The sequence below is a fragment of the Schistocerca cancellata genome, chromosome 2 (assembly GCF_023864275.1).
Source record: "Schistocerca cancellata isolate TAMUIC-IGC-003103 chromosome 2, iqSchCanc2.1, whole genome shotgun sequence".
Classification (NCBI taxonomy): domain Eukaryota; kingdom Metazoa; phylum Arthropoda; class Insecta; order Orthoptera; family Acrididae; genus Schistocerca; species Schistocerca cancellata.
The window spans coordinates 165,499,924-165,514,201 of NC_064627.1; the positions used below are offsets into that span (position 1 = coordinate 165,499,924).

The window sequence follows — 14,278 nt, forward strand, 5'->3', positions numbered from 1 at the left end:
GACCCGGAACAGCTCTGGGACCTTCCCCTGAACCAACTTCCCAGCCCCTCTTCGGCGCCGCCTTGGTTGGATGACGTGGACGTCCCCATGCCGTTTGTCCAGCCCGAGGTCGCCTCGCAACCGCCACAACTGCGGCGTTCCAGCTGCCTCATGTAGAAAGCAGCACCCTACTCTCTGGCGGCCAGGAGGACTTAGCTGCAGATCAGCCTATGGCACCGGGCTGTATTGGTACTATCTCCCTCGTGGTCGCCTGTGCCGCACCAGCTTTTCCAAGGGGGAGGGGTGTTATACCGGAGCCAAGGTAGCCCCTGTGGGCCAGCAACCAGTATTACACCACTGAGGACGAGGTTGTCTATTTCCAAGGCGTATCAAAAGCACCATGGTAAACACCAGCTATTTACATACAAGATAATGGAAACAGACATTCCGAGTACTACCTCCTGCAGGAAAGCTCGAGCCACAGCCTACAGGAAGTATCACTATGCCAAAACATGATTGGCTGGAGACAGCTATTTAGGGGCTAGAACCAGGCCCGAAGTTCAGATGCCGACCTCGTGTACTGTGTTCTGTGTACTGTATACTGTGGAATATTATGTCTTCGTCCCTGAGTTGGACTGTTACTAGTGTGTGAGTGTCTTACCATGAACCTTTGTGGAAAATAAGAATAGAAATTTTGTTTGCCTAAATTAGGAGACTTTTACTGGCATCGTTATTGTTACCTTTCGTTTGTATGTTCAGTCATCAGCCTTGTGAAGTTACATCGATAAAAGTTGTGTTTGTGAAAAATTGCGAATTGTCAGTCACAACAAAAACCACCGCACCACGGTAAGGGGCTCGTTCTATTATCACTATAAAATCCTTAAACGATGCGGCGCGCTCCGTATGTTGCCAATAACTGCATTTACCCATATTTAAAGAGAGCTGCCAATCAATACATCAAGTGGAAATTTCTTTCAAGACTTTGTTTGTGATCGCGCAAAGCAGAAGCCTTTTCAAAAAAATGGTTCATATGGCTCTGAGCACTATGGGACTTAACATCTATGGTAATCAGTCCCCTAGAACTTAGAACTACTTAAACCTAACTAACCTAAGGACATCACACAACACCCAGTCATCACGTGGCAGAGAAAATCCCTAACCCCGCCGGGAATCGAACCTGGGAATCCGGGCGTTAGAAACCTTTCTCTAAACAATTGCACCTTCAAAGAAAATTCTAGTTATGCCAGCCTCTTTGATAAATCGTCTACGTACAGTATATTGAGAACATTACAGGTACTGTTAGTCTTACTAAAGTACTCCCGGAGGTCTCTTTTAGTAGTCGTGCTACTGACAAAGCGGTTCCGGACTGTTTTCCGAGTGGCATGTAACGGTACAGACTGCCACTGTACCGCTGATGTATGTTCTGTGCTTTGTGATACGAGTGTTTTTTTTTTTTTTTTTTTTACTGTGTGTGTGTGCCTTCAATAGAGTGCAGCCTAAACACCATTTTTTTAGTGCTTTTAGGGTTTACATAACTCAGAATGCCACTACTTTTCATTTATGGCTGAAATTACAGTAATCATTATAGTAATACAGATTCCAAGCTGTCTCGAGACGAGATTCGAGTCGAATGAAATTAGCATTTGTAAATATTATGCCATCTGTTCAGTACAATACGATCTCTCATGCAGACTTGCAATTTACGTAGCACGTGACAGCATTACAGCTGCTTTTCAGAAACTCATTTGTATTGCTTGTAGCTCTATCTAGAACTGATCGTAACTGAGGCTAGACCTCCAACCGCCGGTCCACCCTGCATTACTTGATATTAGTCCCTAGCAGTAAAATTTTAGGTGCAAGGACCTTACATTACGATAAGTTAGCAACCAATCTTGTGCTCAAAGATACCCGTGTCTTAAGTGTTTCCTCAAAAGACAGCTTTCATAAAACACTGTCGGCATTTCAATATCGATGGTGTCTCTTCTTCATAGTGAATTTACTGCGAACCTGTGTGGTCCATTTTGTAAATGCCGTTAGGTTTAAGGAAGTTGATTGCAGGGCCCAAATTCTATAAACCACCACTGTGCGGTTTCCGCATCTTACATCTGTTTCCTAAATTTTCTGTCCATTTCGTATTCCATAAATCCGAGGATTTCTTGTAGTTTAATCATTGGTAACAAGTTTTCCATTGTGGTATGTCAAACCATCGCAAACCTACAAAAGAGAGAGGGTCACCTTAAACTTTAAAAGGTAATGTCAGCTGACGTGTGCTTCCTTTACCATTTGTTAGTCGAGAGATTTCCATTTTATCATTCATAACTGGGATGCATTTCCTTTTGCTCCACCCGCCACCCAGTGAACCTGCCCCCTCCCCCTTCTCGCTCTCTCTCCCTCTTCCTTCCACAACCTGAAGGCAGCAAAGTATTTTAGAAACGCAAAGGTTTGTGATAAACGATCCTCTAAAGAAAAACCTTTATTGCTTTCTTTTATGGGGGAATACCGTTTTCATCACTTTTGATACCGATATTCTATAACGAACGGATTCTCAAAAACGAAAGAAAGAGTGTCAGCTTTAATTCCTACTGGGTGATTGTGAATTAGAGGATAGAGACCGAAATGTGTCAAACACCCGGTTGATGCACACGGCAACGACACTTGAAAATAATTATCTGCACATATTGAGTTAGTCTAGTCCTTTGATAGGCTGGATGGACTACCTTAAGGAGAAATTAGGAAATGCTGGTCAGTAGAGGACACAGGCATAAACTCTTTACTCTTCCTATGACCTTCCCAGAAACCTAATATAACCACAGTCGTTGTGTGCACCCATCTCATGGAGGGCAACCTGATTTTTAAACAGTCTGTGCATACTGAAACAACAATGAAAGAAATTAGTGTTTATCATCCATTTAACGAAGACATCATGAGATACAAAATGCAAACCTGAAGTCGACAAAGATGAGCCAACAAATGGACCGTCTTCTTTTCAGACGAACTAGACTGGCATTGACTTCAACTGATTTATGGAAACAGCGACATACAAATCTATATGACTAGACGGGAATTTAGCCACACTTCTTCAGACTGCAAGTTTAGCCCTTGATCACTTTGTAACACTCTACACATCAGTGTTTCAAGATTTCAACTCTATAACCAACAACGGTTATTTATACCCGTACTAAGACTTCTAAGATGGCACATGAAGCTATAAAAATGAAGGAGAAACACAATTATTGTAGTTTAGTCTGGTAGAACTCTAATACACGGACCAGTAAATTCATTGACACTGTAAGATCATCTACTTAATAAATATAAGCGAATCTGTCTTCTAACAAACCCTTCTTTATTATTGCGACAAGTAATCTACAAATTAATACTGTGGAAGATACACATCACCAATGACTATATTACATACTGACAGCTAGGAAATCGGTTACAGAGACTACTGCGGAAAATTTTAATGACTACTCTTATTCACTGTCAACAAACAAGAAATTTTGTGAAGTCTCTAATAGCTACAAGTTGGTTCTCCAGCTCAAAATTATCGTGTTTAGACGGTTATACACCTCAGAAACCAACGTTCATCGATGCAAAAATGAGTGGCAATAAGGTGTTGAATAGGTGGCACCTGTGCTCTGTACCATTGTTATACAACCACATCTATTATTTAAGTCAAATTACAAGCTCTGTTCGTGTATTTTGTTGAAGACTTACGACGGATCCAAATGACGTAACAGTGAGCCTTATAAAAGATCTGGAACTCACTCTTGCTACGACACTTCGGTCATCATGATGCTAAAAGTGGTAGCTTTCCTTCTGTGGCTTGTCGTGAGTGGTGCTCTATGAGGATTCACCATAGTTTACGTTCCATATATCTTGAATAGCACATTTATGTGTGTATACACATTGCAGGCGGTCGTATATGCCATGAAGTATATTTTACGACACGCTATATTGTAACCGTAACGTGTTTGTGACAGTGTCTTTCCGCAACCACGCTGTAGTATAATATTCAGTTGTGTCAGCCAACAGCTTGGGTGATACATGAGTCAGGTACTCGTAACGTTGCGAAAATTTATATCGATTAAACAAGTTTCCTTAGGTATTACTCATCAGCAATATTATAGAATGACACAACATTTTGAGTCATATGACTACTTCCCACTTTTAAGTATACTGTAAAAACTTCAAAAGAACCTCTTTACCATTTATACTCCTATTAAAAAATTTACAGGTACACTGTTTCACTCCATACAAACTGCTGTTAAATGACACACTTCAGAATCTGTGTGTTGAAATCTGTTTATAATTTACGTACTTTGCTTCCAAGAAAACGTTGCTTCGTTCTTACTGTACTTAGGAATGGAAACAGGGGCTCAGACATTTCGACTACTGCTTCTCTCCCTCCAATGTTCGGTAGTCCAACAACTGTGATTCTCGCAATATTTTCGAAGGACCATTATGTAACATTTCCCTGGATAAAGAACATGGGTCATTATAAAAGTTTTACCTATCATTTCGTTCTAGTCTAGAAATCCGAACTGTCCTGTGTGGCTTCAAGCAATACATACGTCTGTGGTTATTTCAAACTATGACCAACAGTAGTTACAAATAATGGATTGTTCAAGTTGCAGCTCAATAACAGTGCGATTGAATTACTCGCATTTGCAGTGTACTATGTATAGACCCATAAATTGCAACTGCAAAGGAAGACATCTTATAATGTCACATCATCATTTTAGTGATGTATTTCCGCTGACTCACTGTTCGATTACTCTCTTCAGAAGGAATTTTGAGAACTCCTTAATTTCAGTCATGTCTATGATGTACCCTACAACACGGAATTCTTCTACAGGTGTTAGCATGCCACAGTCAGGGAGACTCCACCCGGCCCACCTGAACCATCTGACGACCCACAATCAACTAGTCCCCCAGGCCCACCAAACGGACGTCCTGAACCAACAGGTTCAGGTGGTACTGAACCAACTGGCTCACCTGACCCACCCAACGGTGTTCCTGAACCAAAACACCAAACTACTGGAGGTCCTTAACCAACTGGCCAACCAGACCCATCAACTGGAGGTCCAGAACCAACACGTCACCCTACTGGACGTCCTCAGCCAACTGGCGAGCCCCAACCAACTGGTGGACCTCAGCCTACTGGCCCACCAGGGCCACCTTGTGGGGGACTTTGGCTTTTTTGAGTTTTTGTACTCAGAAAATTCGTATTAATTTATCTGTGAAACATCAAGAGATTTCATCTCCTGCCATTTGTTTTTGACTATTTCATTAAACCAGCATTGAAAAACCATCATCAGACTATTTCCGCCCAAAAAAAGTTTTAATTGGGTTTATGAATCTTTACAAATGTAAGAAATTATTGGCAAACCAAAACTAAAACAAACATACGTTAAGCTTCATAGTTCACTCAGTTCTTTATTGCATAAGAAATAGTTTCAGAATGTACACTATGTGAAAAAGTCAACAGAATCTACACTATGAGTGCGCTCTTTATGATGTCTGACTTTGTATCCCAGCATATGTTAGTGTGTATTCAATTATGTGAACAACAATGACACAGTTCACTTATAGAACGACTTTAAAACAGAACACTGTGACTTCCACATAAGTACAAATGTAGCACGATTTTATAGATTCGTCTGGCAGATACCACCAGAAACTCATGTGGTCTGTTCCAGTGGACTTCTGTTTTACTTAGAGTATGAAATTAATAACAGAAGCGATCTATGGAGAGAGAAGATTTCTACTGTGGTGCTGCTGCCCATAAGCCACCAACCAAAATAATGTTAATACTATGTTACTGAGAGGAGACACACCTTAGTAACTGATCTCTAGGACAGTGGAAGAAGATTTCATTTAATAGGGATCACGGTAATTTGTGTGTCACTCAGCTGGAAGTGCGGAGAACTTGCAAATCTTGTGATACAGTATTTACTGGAAATTTTTATTGTGTGATTACACTAGTCTTCGTTTGGCTTTCGAGATTTGATCCTGGACCAGTATCTGTAATGGACCGTGAAATGAATCTCAATGTCTACAGAAACGTTTGAGACCAAAACTTGTTTTCACAGTGTGGCAGTTTTTAATTGGGTGTTTTCTCAACAGGCAGGAAACATTTCATCGTGATTAGAAGAACATTTTCTGGCTTTAGTAGGGTGGTCTTCTCAAAGGCTGTAGTACAATGCCACGGAAATCTATGGGAAGAACTAGAGCGATGGTTGCATGTGTTAGCTAATCACGTGACCGCACATGCGACAAGGTTTCAGAAATATTGATAACAGTTCGAATCTTCAATGTATCAGACCTTCGTGGAGTCTTACCGAGTGTTAAGCACTATAATAGCAGAAACAGGAAAATTTACACTGTATTTACTACGTGGCTGTTAGGCATCTTTACAACAGACAGCAACAAGTGTCATAAGACATATGGCCATTCACTAAATACTGATCTGATGATCTTCCATATGTGTAGGCTTTCATCCGAAGAGTTACCAACGTTGATATGATGGAATTACACTTTCTTGGAGACATATGAGTCTCAACTTTGTTCTCAACTTTATCTCAGAGAAGCTGAAGAGCTATTCCAGTGACGGAGAGCGTCGGCGATATTGAAGATTTAGGAAGGGGAAAATGGGCTGAAGGCGTGAACTGAAGTTCGTGTTAGGAAGAGTTTTGGATTAGGGACATCCCTGTTAGTGTGACAGCCACAATGCTACGTTCATGTAGAGTTTAGCACATTTGCGTAGTGAGCGGGAATCCTGGGTTCAAGTCCTAGTTGTGGCAGAAAATTTAATTCATTTCTTCAGCTCCTATCCTTATCGACGTTATCATTGTGGTTAATAAACACACTGCACCAAAGAATTAAAGGGTCACCTATTTGAAACCCCATTATCTGCTCCCATTAAGAAGCAGAAGTTCTAAAATTTTCTGAAAGGTGCTTACAAGCTTTCTTTGCAATGGTGCAAAAACATGGCGTTCTGCGACGTTAACCTCGGACTTGGTGATGCTTCGTACAGCTAGGTGTCATAACATACGAAAAAATGCCTGAGCTGAGAAGTTCATGTAAGGTTTAAGGTCGTTTAATGATGTCACATTGGCACAAAATTTCAGCATAATTCTGCCGCAACGCCACCGTGAACGTGGCACACTATAGGAAGTTCGTCACATCACGCCCTACCCACATCTCACCCATTGTCTTGGCGTCTCTGCAGTGTTCAGAACCGTGGCGTCCACCGTTCACGTGGTTTTCTTATGGGTGGCTGAAGAGGTCATTTCAGACACACCAACTCTCAGAATTGACACACCAATGCCTAATGAGGTGGTTTAAAGAGCGTGATGCAACCATCACTTCCCCTAGGGCGTGCATTTACACACAGTTAGTGGTCAAAAACGGCAATTTAAGGATGTGATTTGGAACAGAACGATGTTCTCGACAACGTTCAAAATTGCTACCCCCTCCACCCGGACGATTGAATCTTTCTATAATGATATCGTGGGCCTGCAACATGACTGAACGTGACTTGATGCCTTTGGAGTGTAGTGAAACTGCAGTTTTCGCTCTGGTATATGCGGTCGAATCACTATGGACAGTTCAAAACTATTCGACGAAATTCGAACGTGACCTGAATCAGCGAAAGGTGATTATGCTATTTCGGCCATCCTGTTTCACACCCTCCCGTGCACTGATCATGGCCACCCACACGCCTGTGTTGAGCACTTTACCAATGTAGTGACACAGAGACAATGTTTAACCAACTGCTAGGTGCCTGCTGGCAGGTGTTCATCTCATTTTCAACCAATGATTCCCATAGCTACAGGAACACTTCTTGTGATACCTGTCTGCCAAAATACGTACGCAGTGCTATCAGACGAAAAGATCAATCTGACACAAACTGTGGGAATTTTGTTTTACAATCTTCGTACCTGGATAATGAGCTTTTTCATATTTGAGATGTCTGTGAACGTTGTTTCTTGAGACGATTTAAGACGAAACTAAATTCCTTCAGCAACGACAATGTTTAAAGAAATCGTCTTAACGGCCCTAAATCGTGGTTTGTGAATCGTTTACCGGCCGTACTCCACCGCATTTCTCTGGTTGGGAGGCAAATAGCTTACTGACAAATTTCACAGAAGGAAAAGGGGGACGAAATGTCTCCCACTAGAAGGTCAAGTTGTACAAAATCAGGTAAAACGAACAGTCAGGTTGTCAGTATAAGCACATTACCGTTGTCAATATGATGTAGCACTGCCGCGCGGAATTAGCCGAGCGGTCTAGGGCGCTGCAGTCATGGTCTGTGCGGCTGGTCCAGGCGGAGGTTCGAGTCCTCCCTCGGGCATGGGTGTGTGTGTTTGTCCTTAGAATAATTTAGGTTAAGTAGTGTGTAAGCTTAGGGACTGATGACCTTAGCAGTCAAGTCCCATAAGATTTGACACACATTAGAACATTTTTTTGATGTAGCACTGCCCAGGGCTTGTAACGATAAAGGGCCCGTCTAGGTCAGTCATATTGTATCCAGAAGTGGAAGAGAGAGCACCACTAAATTCTATAATACGTATGCATTGCATACACACAGAAATTACTGTTACAGTGTACTTATGGAGCCAAATGAGTGAATTGCGTATTTTCCGGTGAAAAAAAAGAACTGGCAGACAGTCTTCGCTGCATTAGGTTACTTAATCTGGTGTCACTCTGAGCTAGAGTTTATGGTCAGCGATTAAGTGTAAGGTCAGTGAGGCGGATGCGGGTTTTGCAACTGTGAAATACTTTCCTACATTATAGAAGCGAATATTAAATTTGAACTAATACTGCGAAAATTTTGTACTTGGATAGCTTAGAATGAAAATCTTCCTGTTTATTGTAAAGGAAAACAATAGATTTTCAAAACATTCTCTGTCATACACAACTTGAAACAGGTCACGTCGGCCAAAACACATGGAAGAACTGACAGCGACGTATATCGGCAGGCAGTAAGATCTCTTACCTTTTGGTTTAGTAGTACTCGATAGCCATTTCTAGGCAGAAGTAAATGAAAAAAGGCAGCACGTTTTTGTTATCAAGTAACGTCTTCATCAGTTACTTTAGTTTTAATGTAATCTACGAGTAATTGCTGATGTTTGATATTAACATGAAAAGGATTCCGTAGATAGGGAATGAACCTGTTCTTGGGAAACTACTTCTACAGTGACCAAAAGGCATCAACTGATTTTCAAGTACAGTGTTCCAGCAACGGTATGAAGAAAATGATAGTAATAATAACGGTAAGAATCGAATTATCCGATAACTTCACACTTCCCAGTGCATTTTCTCGAACTAAGAAACTTGCTGAATTTGTGAAAATTTCAAAATGGCTTCACATCGAGCTTATGATGCCTGGAAGAGTCTTTACATCCTGCTGACATGAGAATAGCATAATCTCCGCGTCGTAAGCTTGCTTCTAATTAACCTTTTAATAGACTCGCGTTTTTTCCACGGTGACTAATTTTGTAAGCTAAGCACTCTCCTGCGGCTGGGAAATGTGTCCACAGTGGTCTGGTGGAACGAACTATCACAGGTGCAATGCGTGGGTTCAGGCACTTACTTTTTAGAGGCGCAAACAGATTTACATTACCTCTGGTAATCTCAAGAGAAAGACGTTATAATCCTTAATTCGCATTAAACATCACGTTCCTTCATTACCAACAGGGCAGAGCCGGTTTACGTTGGGAAATGACATAGCGGAAGTCATGGTAAACAGAAATACAGTCGCCAGTTCAAATGGTTCAAATGGCTCTGAGCACTATGGGACTTAACATCTATGGTCATCAGTCCCCTAGAACTTAGAACTACTTAAACCTAACTAACCTAAGGACATCACACAACACCCAGCCATCACGAGGCAGAGAAAATCCCTGACCCCGCCGGGAATAGAACCCGGGAACCCGGGCGTTGGAAGCGAGAACGCTACCGCACGACCACGAGATGCGGGCACGGTCGCCAGTAAACTTACTTACATTAGAAAATTTTATTTTATTTGATGAACCGATAGCCATTTAAAGGAACAGGGCTCTTATTTTACTTGTACTTGATTGAACTAGAGACGTTGAAAAATTTGGTGCTGGACTGTGATTCGAATTCGTATCTCCTCTTTCGAGGATCTGAATCTCTCGGAACAGTATAGTTCAATCATTTCGTTCATTTTCCCAAGACTGCAATCTTGTCTAGGTCTCCTACAAAGGTAAGTATGGGAGTCCGAATCCTGATCCAATACAAGAATATTCATAATTTCGTTTCAAGTCCTATCACGTGCACACCGGCCAGCTAGTGAAAATTAACGTGCATTTTTAATGTCTGTTCATGTGTTGCCAACAATCGCAATAGGTGTCGCTATTTCTGGTCAAACACACACACATCTTACCGTTGGTGAGTAAGCAACTGATATTTAAGCTATATTCGTGGATGCACGGTAGGTGTGCAATTCGATTGTCGCTTAGGCACAAAAGCTTGTATCCTTATTTTAGATTCAAACACCTAGCAGCTGGTAAGAAAAACCGATACGTAACATTTGATTTTACTTAGTTAACAATCCGATTACGTGTTGGGTTCGTATCTTCATTACAGAACTTCACATCATGCACTTCATCTTTAAATGCATGCACACTTTGTTACTTCAGAATGGAGGTATATCAGACATCTTTCGTGGATAGTTAACAGGGACGAAAGGGTCTTGATAGAAGTCCCGGTTTATTACAAAAATTGTCGTATTTTATTTTCAAGTTTAGATTTGGTTACTGGTATTGGCAAAATTTTCGGTAATTCATGACTCTTCATGGCTAGGCTAGTCACCAATATGATATGATTAGATTAGATTAGATCAGATTAGATCAATTCTTTTTTCATAGATCATGAATGCGATATTTCGTATTGATGTGGAACATATCATTTTAATGAAAGATTTCTTTACATACCATGATTCAATTTCTTTAGAACAAATTTTTACTCTCTCTCTCTCATTCTCTTTGATTTTTATCTCTCTCTCTCTCTCTCTCTCTCTCTCTCTCTCTATCACACAGGCACACACACATTCTTTTTTTTTTTCTTTGTTGTGCTCGACTATTGGCGAGGCACGAAAACGTCTGTGAATGAGTTGCTTAGTTTTGAGCACACTTACGAAACAAATATAAAAACAACTATGAGAGTTACTGATTTATGATGCTTAGTTTGCAGTCAGTTCTGAGTATTTTTAGTAACTACGCTCCAGTCCCTAAACCTAGTTACAGAAATGCGAATCAGACGCACTACGTATTCCAGGCCGTGACAGTCGCGACTTGGAGACACCAGCTATGGTCACTTCCCAGCCCGCTGTGGGATCACATCGGTTCATCTTCTTTCTACTGGTACTGTAACTGAGATTTGGCAACAAGGCAACATATGTTTGGCAACTCTGTGATCGACGAGTTACTTCCTGGTGTGCACGGAATTAAGCCTTAAAGTTCACTTGATTTTACCGGTCATTTCCATTGAACAATCTGAGTTATTATCGCTTGAGGTGTAACAAAAGATTGTAAATTTACGGTTTTCAGCCCAGGAAAGTCGTTGCACGTGTAAATCGCAACTAATCTCATCCTTTAAATAGCGGTTTACGAGTTCTAGCCACTATTGATCTCGTAAGAGGAAGCTCAGATGCGTTCTTCTTCGCCGGATCTGTGGTACTGTGCTGATCTGTGAAAAAGCGTCTGTTACGGTTCGCAGTTCCAGTCTCAGTGACTGCACCGTTTTTATCCCTTCTGTGAAAGAGCTACAAGCAGTCAGATCAAACATCGATAAGGAAATCGCAAGAAAATACTTTTGCCTCATAGTGCAATGGTGAAAAACTTACAATGCTGCACAACAGGTAACTCCTCTTCCCACCGCTGACAAGCAAATTTTGGGTTTCTAGGAATACAAAACTTTATTTATGAAATGCCACATTTGCACTAGACGACGTTTTCAACAACGAGATAGCGCAATAGAGTAGCTCAAGTGGAAAGAAACACTTCCTATTTAAATTTCTGCATCCTACACTGTTAGAAGTTCTGTGTAGGTGGCAGTTGTGTGATTTTATTTCGGTCATTACAAAATAAAGTCGAATGTATGCACTGGGTAGCCGAGGCAGTTAGTTCATGGTGATTCGGTTAACCAAGTAAATGAATTTACTGAACGTGCTACAAATTACTACAGGGAGCCTGTGTGTCAGAATTCTCAACCAGTGTGGCGCAACGGCGTTACGATAGATAAACGAGCCACAGAGAAGAGGGTTTGGTGGTCTGTTGGACTGATGATATGTTTGTATGTCTATGATCTGAGTTCGATTTCAACTTCTGTCAATGATTTTTAGATAGGGAGAGACAGATTCCATTCTCTTCTGGCTACACCAAGTGAAGAAGATATAATGGCATTGTGGTCCGAAATTAACATTAAAAATGATATTCCTTCTCTACCAAGTAGACGTTAGGTTGAACCACAATAAAGTCTGGAGTGGCGACATGTAGAAATTCTGTCACCAGTAATCTTTCTTGTACTGGTTATTTATTTCTAATGACAAAACAAACGCTATGTAGGCTCACAGGACACTTATTCCATATTTTATCTGAGCTTCTGTATGTCGATAAAATTGGTTTTGAACTGGGAATGCAACTCAGACCATGCTTAACGCGCTATTTGATCCCTTCGTGACAATACAGCTCGGCTACAATTTGTTGTTTGTTCAAAACTGCAGATTCCTCAACATCTCTACATATTGCGCGTGAATGGGTTCGAATCCTGACCCGGCGCTAAAGATTTCATTATGTATTATCAAGGTCTAGCATGAGAACACCCATCTGCTGGTGGATAATAATTTTGATTTTTAATGCATTTTCATTCGTTGTCAACACTAACGATATGTGACGTTTTTGATTCCCAGTGAGACACAGAACTATTTGCGAGGTCACTGTAAGTTCAAGATGTTATGCCGAGCTGGAGAAAAATTCGGTAGCTGACGTCTCTTTGTGTGTAGTCAACAATGATATGTGTGGAGCTCTATTCCCAGTCAGCACTGAACTCTTCGTGATATTATTTCTAGTTCAAACATGGTCACATGTCGCTGCTGGTGCAGCATACCCGTATTTAACGTTCTTCTTCTCTAGAATACAACAGCGATAGGTGCCGGGTTGGAGTCCTGGGAAGGAATAAATTAATGTTTCGTCTCGTTACCTCAGTTGAAACATCTAGCTACTGCCGAGAAAATCCGATATGTCACAGTTGATTGTGCTTTGCCTCACGGCAATTCAAGTAAGTTACTTGTGAAGAAACAATATTTCAGACCTCTCGTAGTTCGTCAACAGGGACAATAGCTGCTGGGTAGGAATTCGAAGCCGTCAAAAATGTTTGCGTTATGCGATTTAAAGGTGATATTGGCTAACTTATAGTGTCTAAAATCGAGATATATCTCACTCTGTATGCCTAATCAGGAATGACTGTTAGTTTCCGTTAGTCACGAAATCTTTGCTTAGTCTACATGACCCAGGTTGAATCCTTATGCAAAACGAGACGGTTCGTTGTGTCACTTGAAGTTCACACATATTCTCAACTAGCTGCTCATGAATAACTAAAATTTTTAATCTGATTTTGTGTTAAATAATAAGTACGGTATGTTACTTTGAAGAGGAAATCATGAGTAAGACGAACTTACTACGTGCAATACCTATCTGATGTATTAATAAGAGTGGTAACATTTCAGGTGTGTCATTTATTGTAAAAAATGTGAGCTTACAAGCCTTAAGGACAGTGTTATCTGTGATAAGGTATTCCCTGATACTTGTAGTATCGTGGTATTACTTTACATATTGAGTTATTGCGAACCAGAGCAGTGTTTTCTAGTGGTGACTTGTTGGAACCATTTTCAATAGTCAAACGACTGTACCAAGGAGCGATTAGAGGACCTGCTAGACAGCTGCGTTATGTGGGTTGCATGCGAATCAGGCGAAATGCAATTCAGGTCGTTCGGATACTTTTGAGCATGACTGTACACATTTAAAGTGTTCAGCAAAGCTGCGTTGGTGGCATTGACGGTGTTGCCGAAATGGGGGGAGGGGGGGGGGGGCTCTTAGAGGGACCCTCTGCAGTTTTATTCAGGCATATGTCAATGTTGAACCCCTCTGTGATCACACTACAGGAGGTAGCGAAATGTGTGTCCCAAGGAAAGTAGTGGTTTCATTGGCGCCTTTTATGTCACTTCGTGAGGCCTTTCTGTGTTAATGGTGAGCGGCGATGTGTCTAAAAG

The 14,278-nt window shown here is 41.2% G+C and overlaps 1 protein-coding gene across 1 annotated transcript in view; it reads left to right on the plus strand.

Moving 5' to 3' along the window:
* The window catches only part of LOC126161464 (proline-rich protein 2-like), a 123,439-nt gene extending 118,241 nt beyond the window's left edge, over positions 1–5,198 (plus strand). The window contains exon 3 of the mRNA XM_049917310.1: positions 5,062–5,198. Coding sequence (XP_049773267.1) covers positions 5,062–5,183 — 122 coding nt within the window. The 3' untranslated portion in view covers positions 5,184–5,198. The remainder of the gene's footprint in view (positions 1–5,061) is intronic.
* Positions 5,199–14,278: the final 9,080 nt, after the last annotated feature.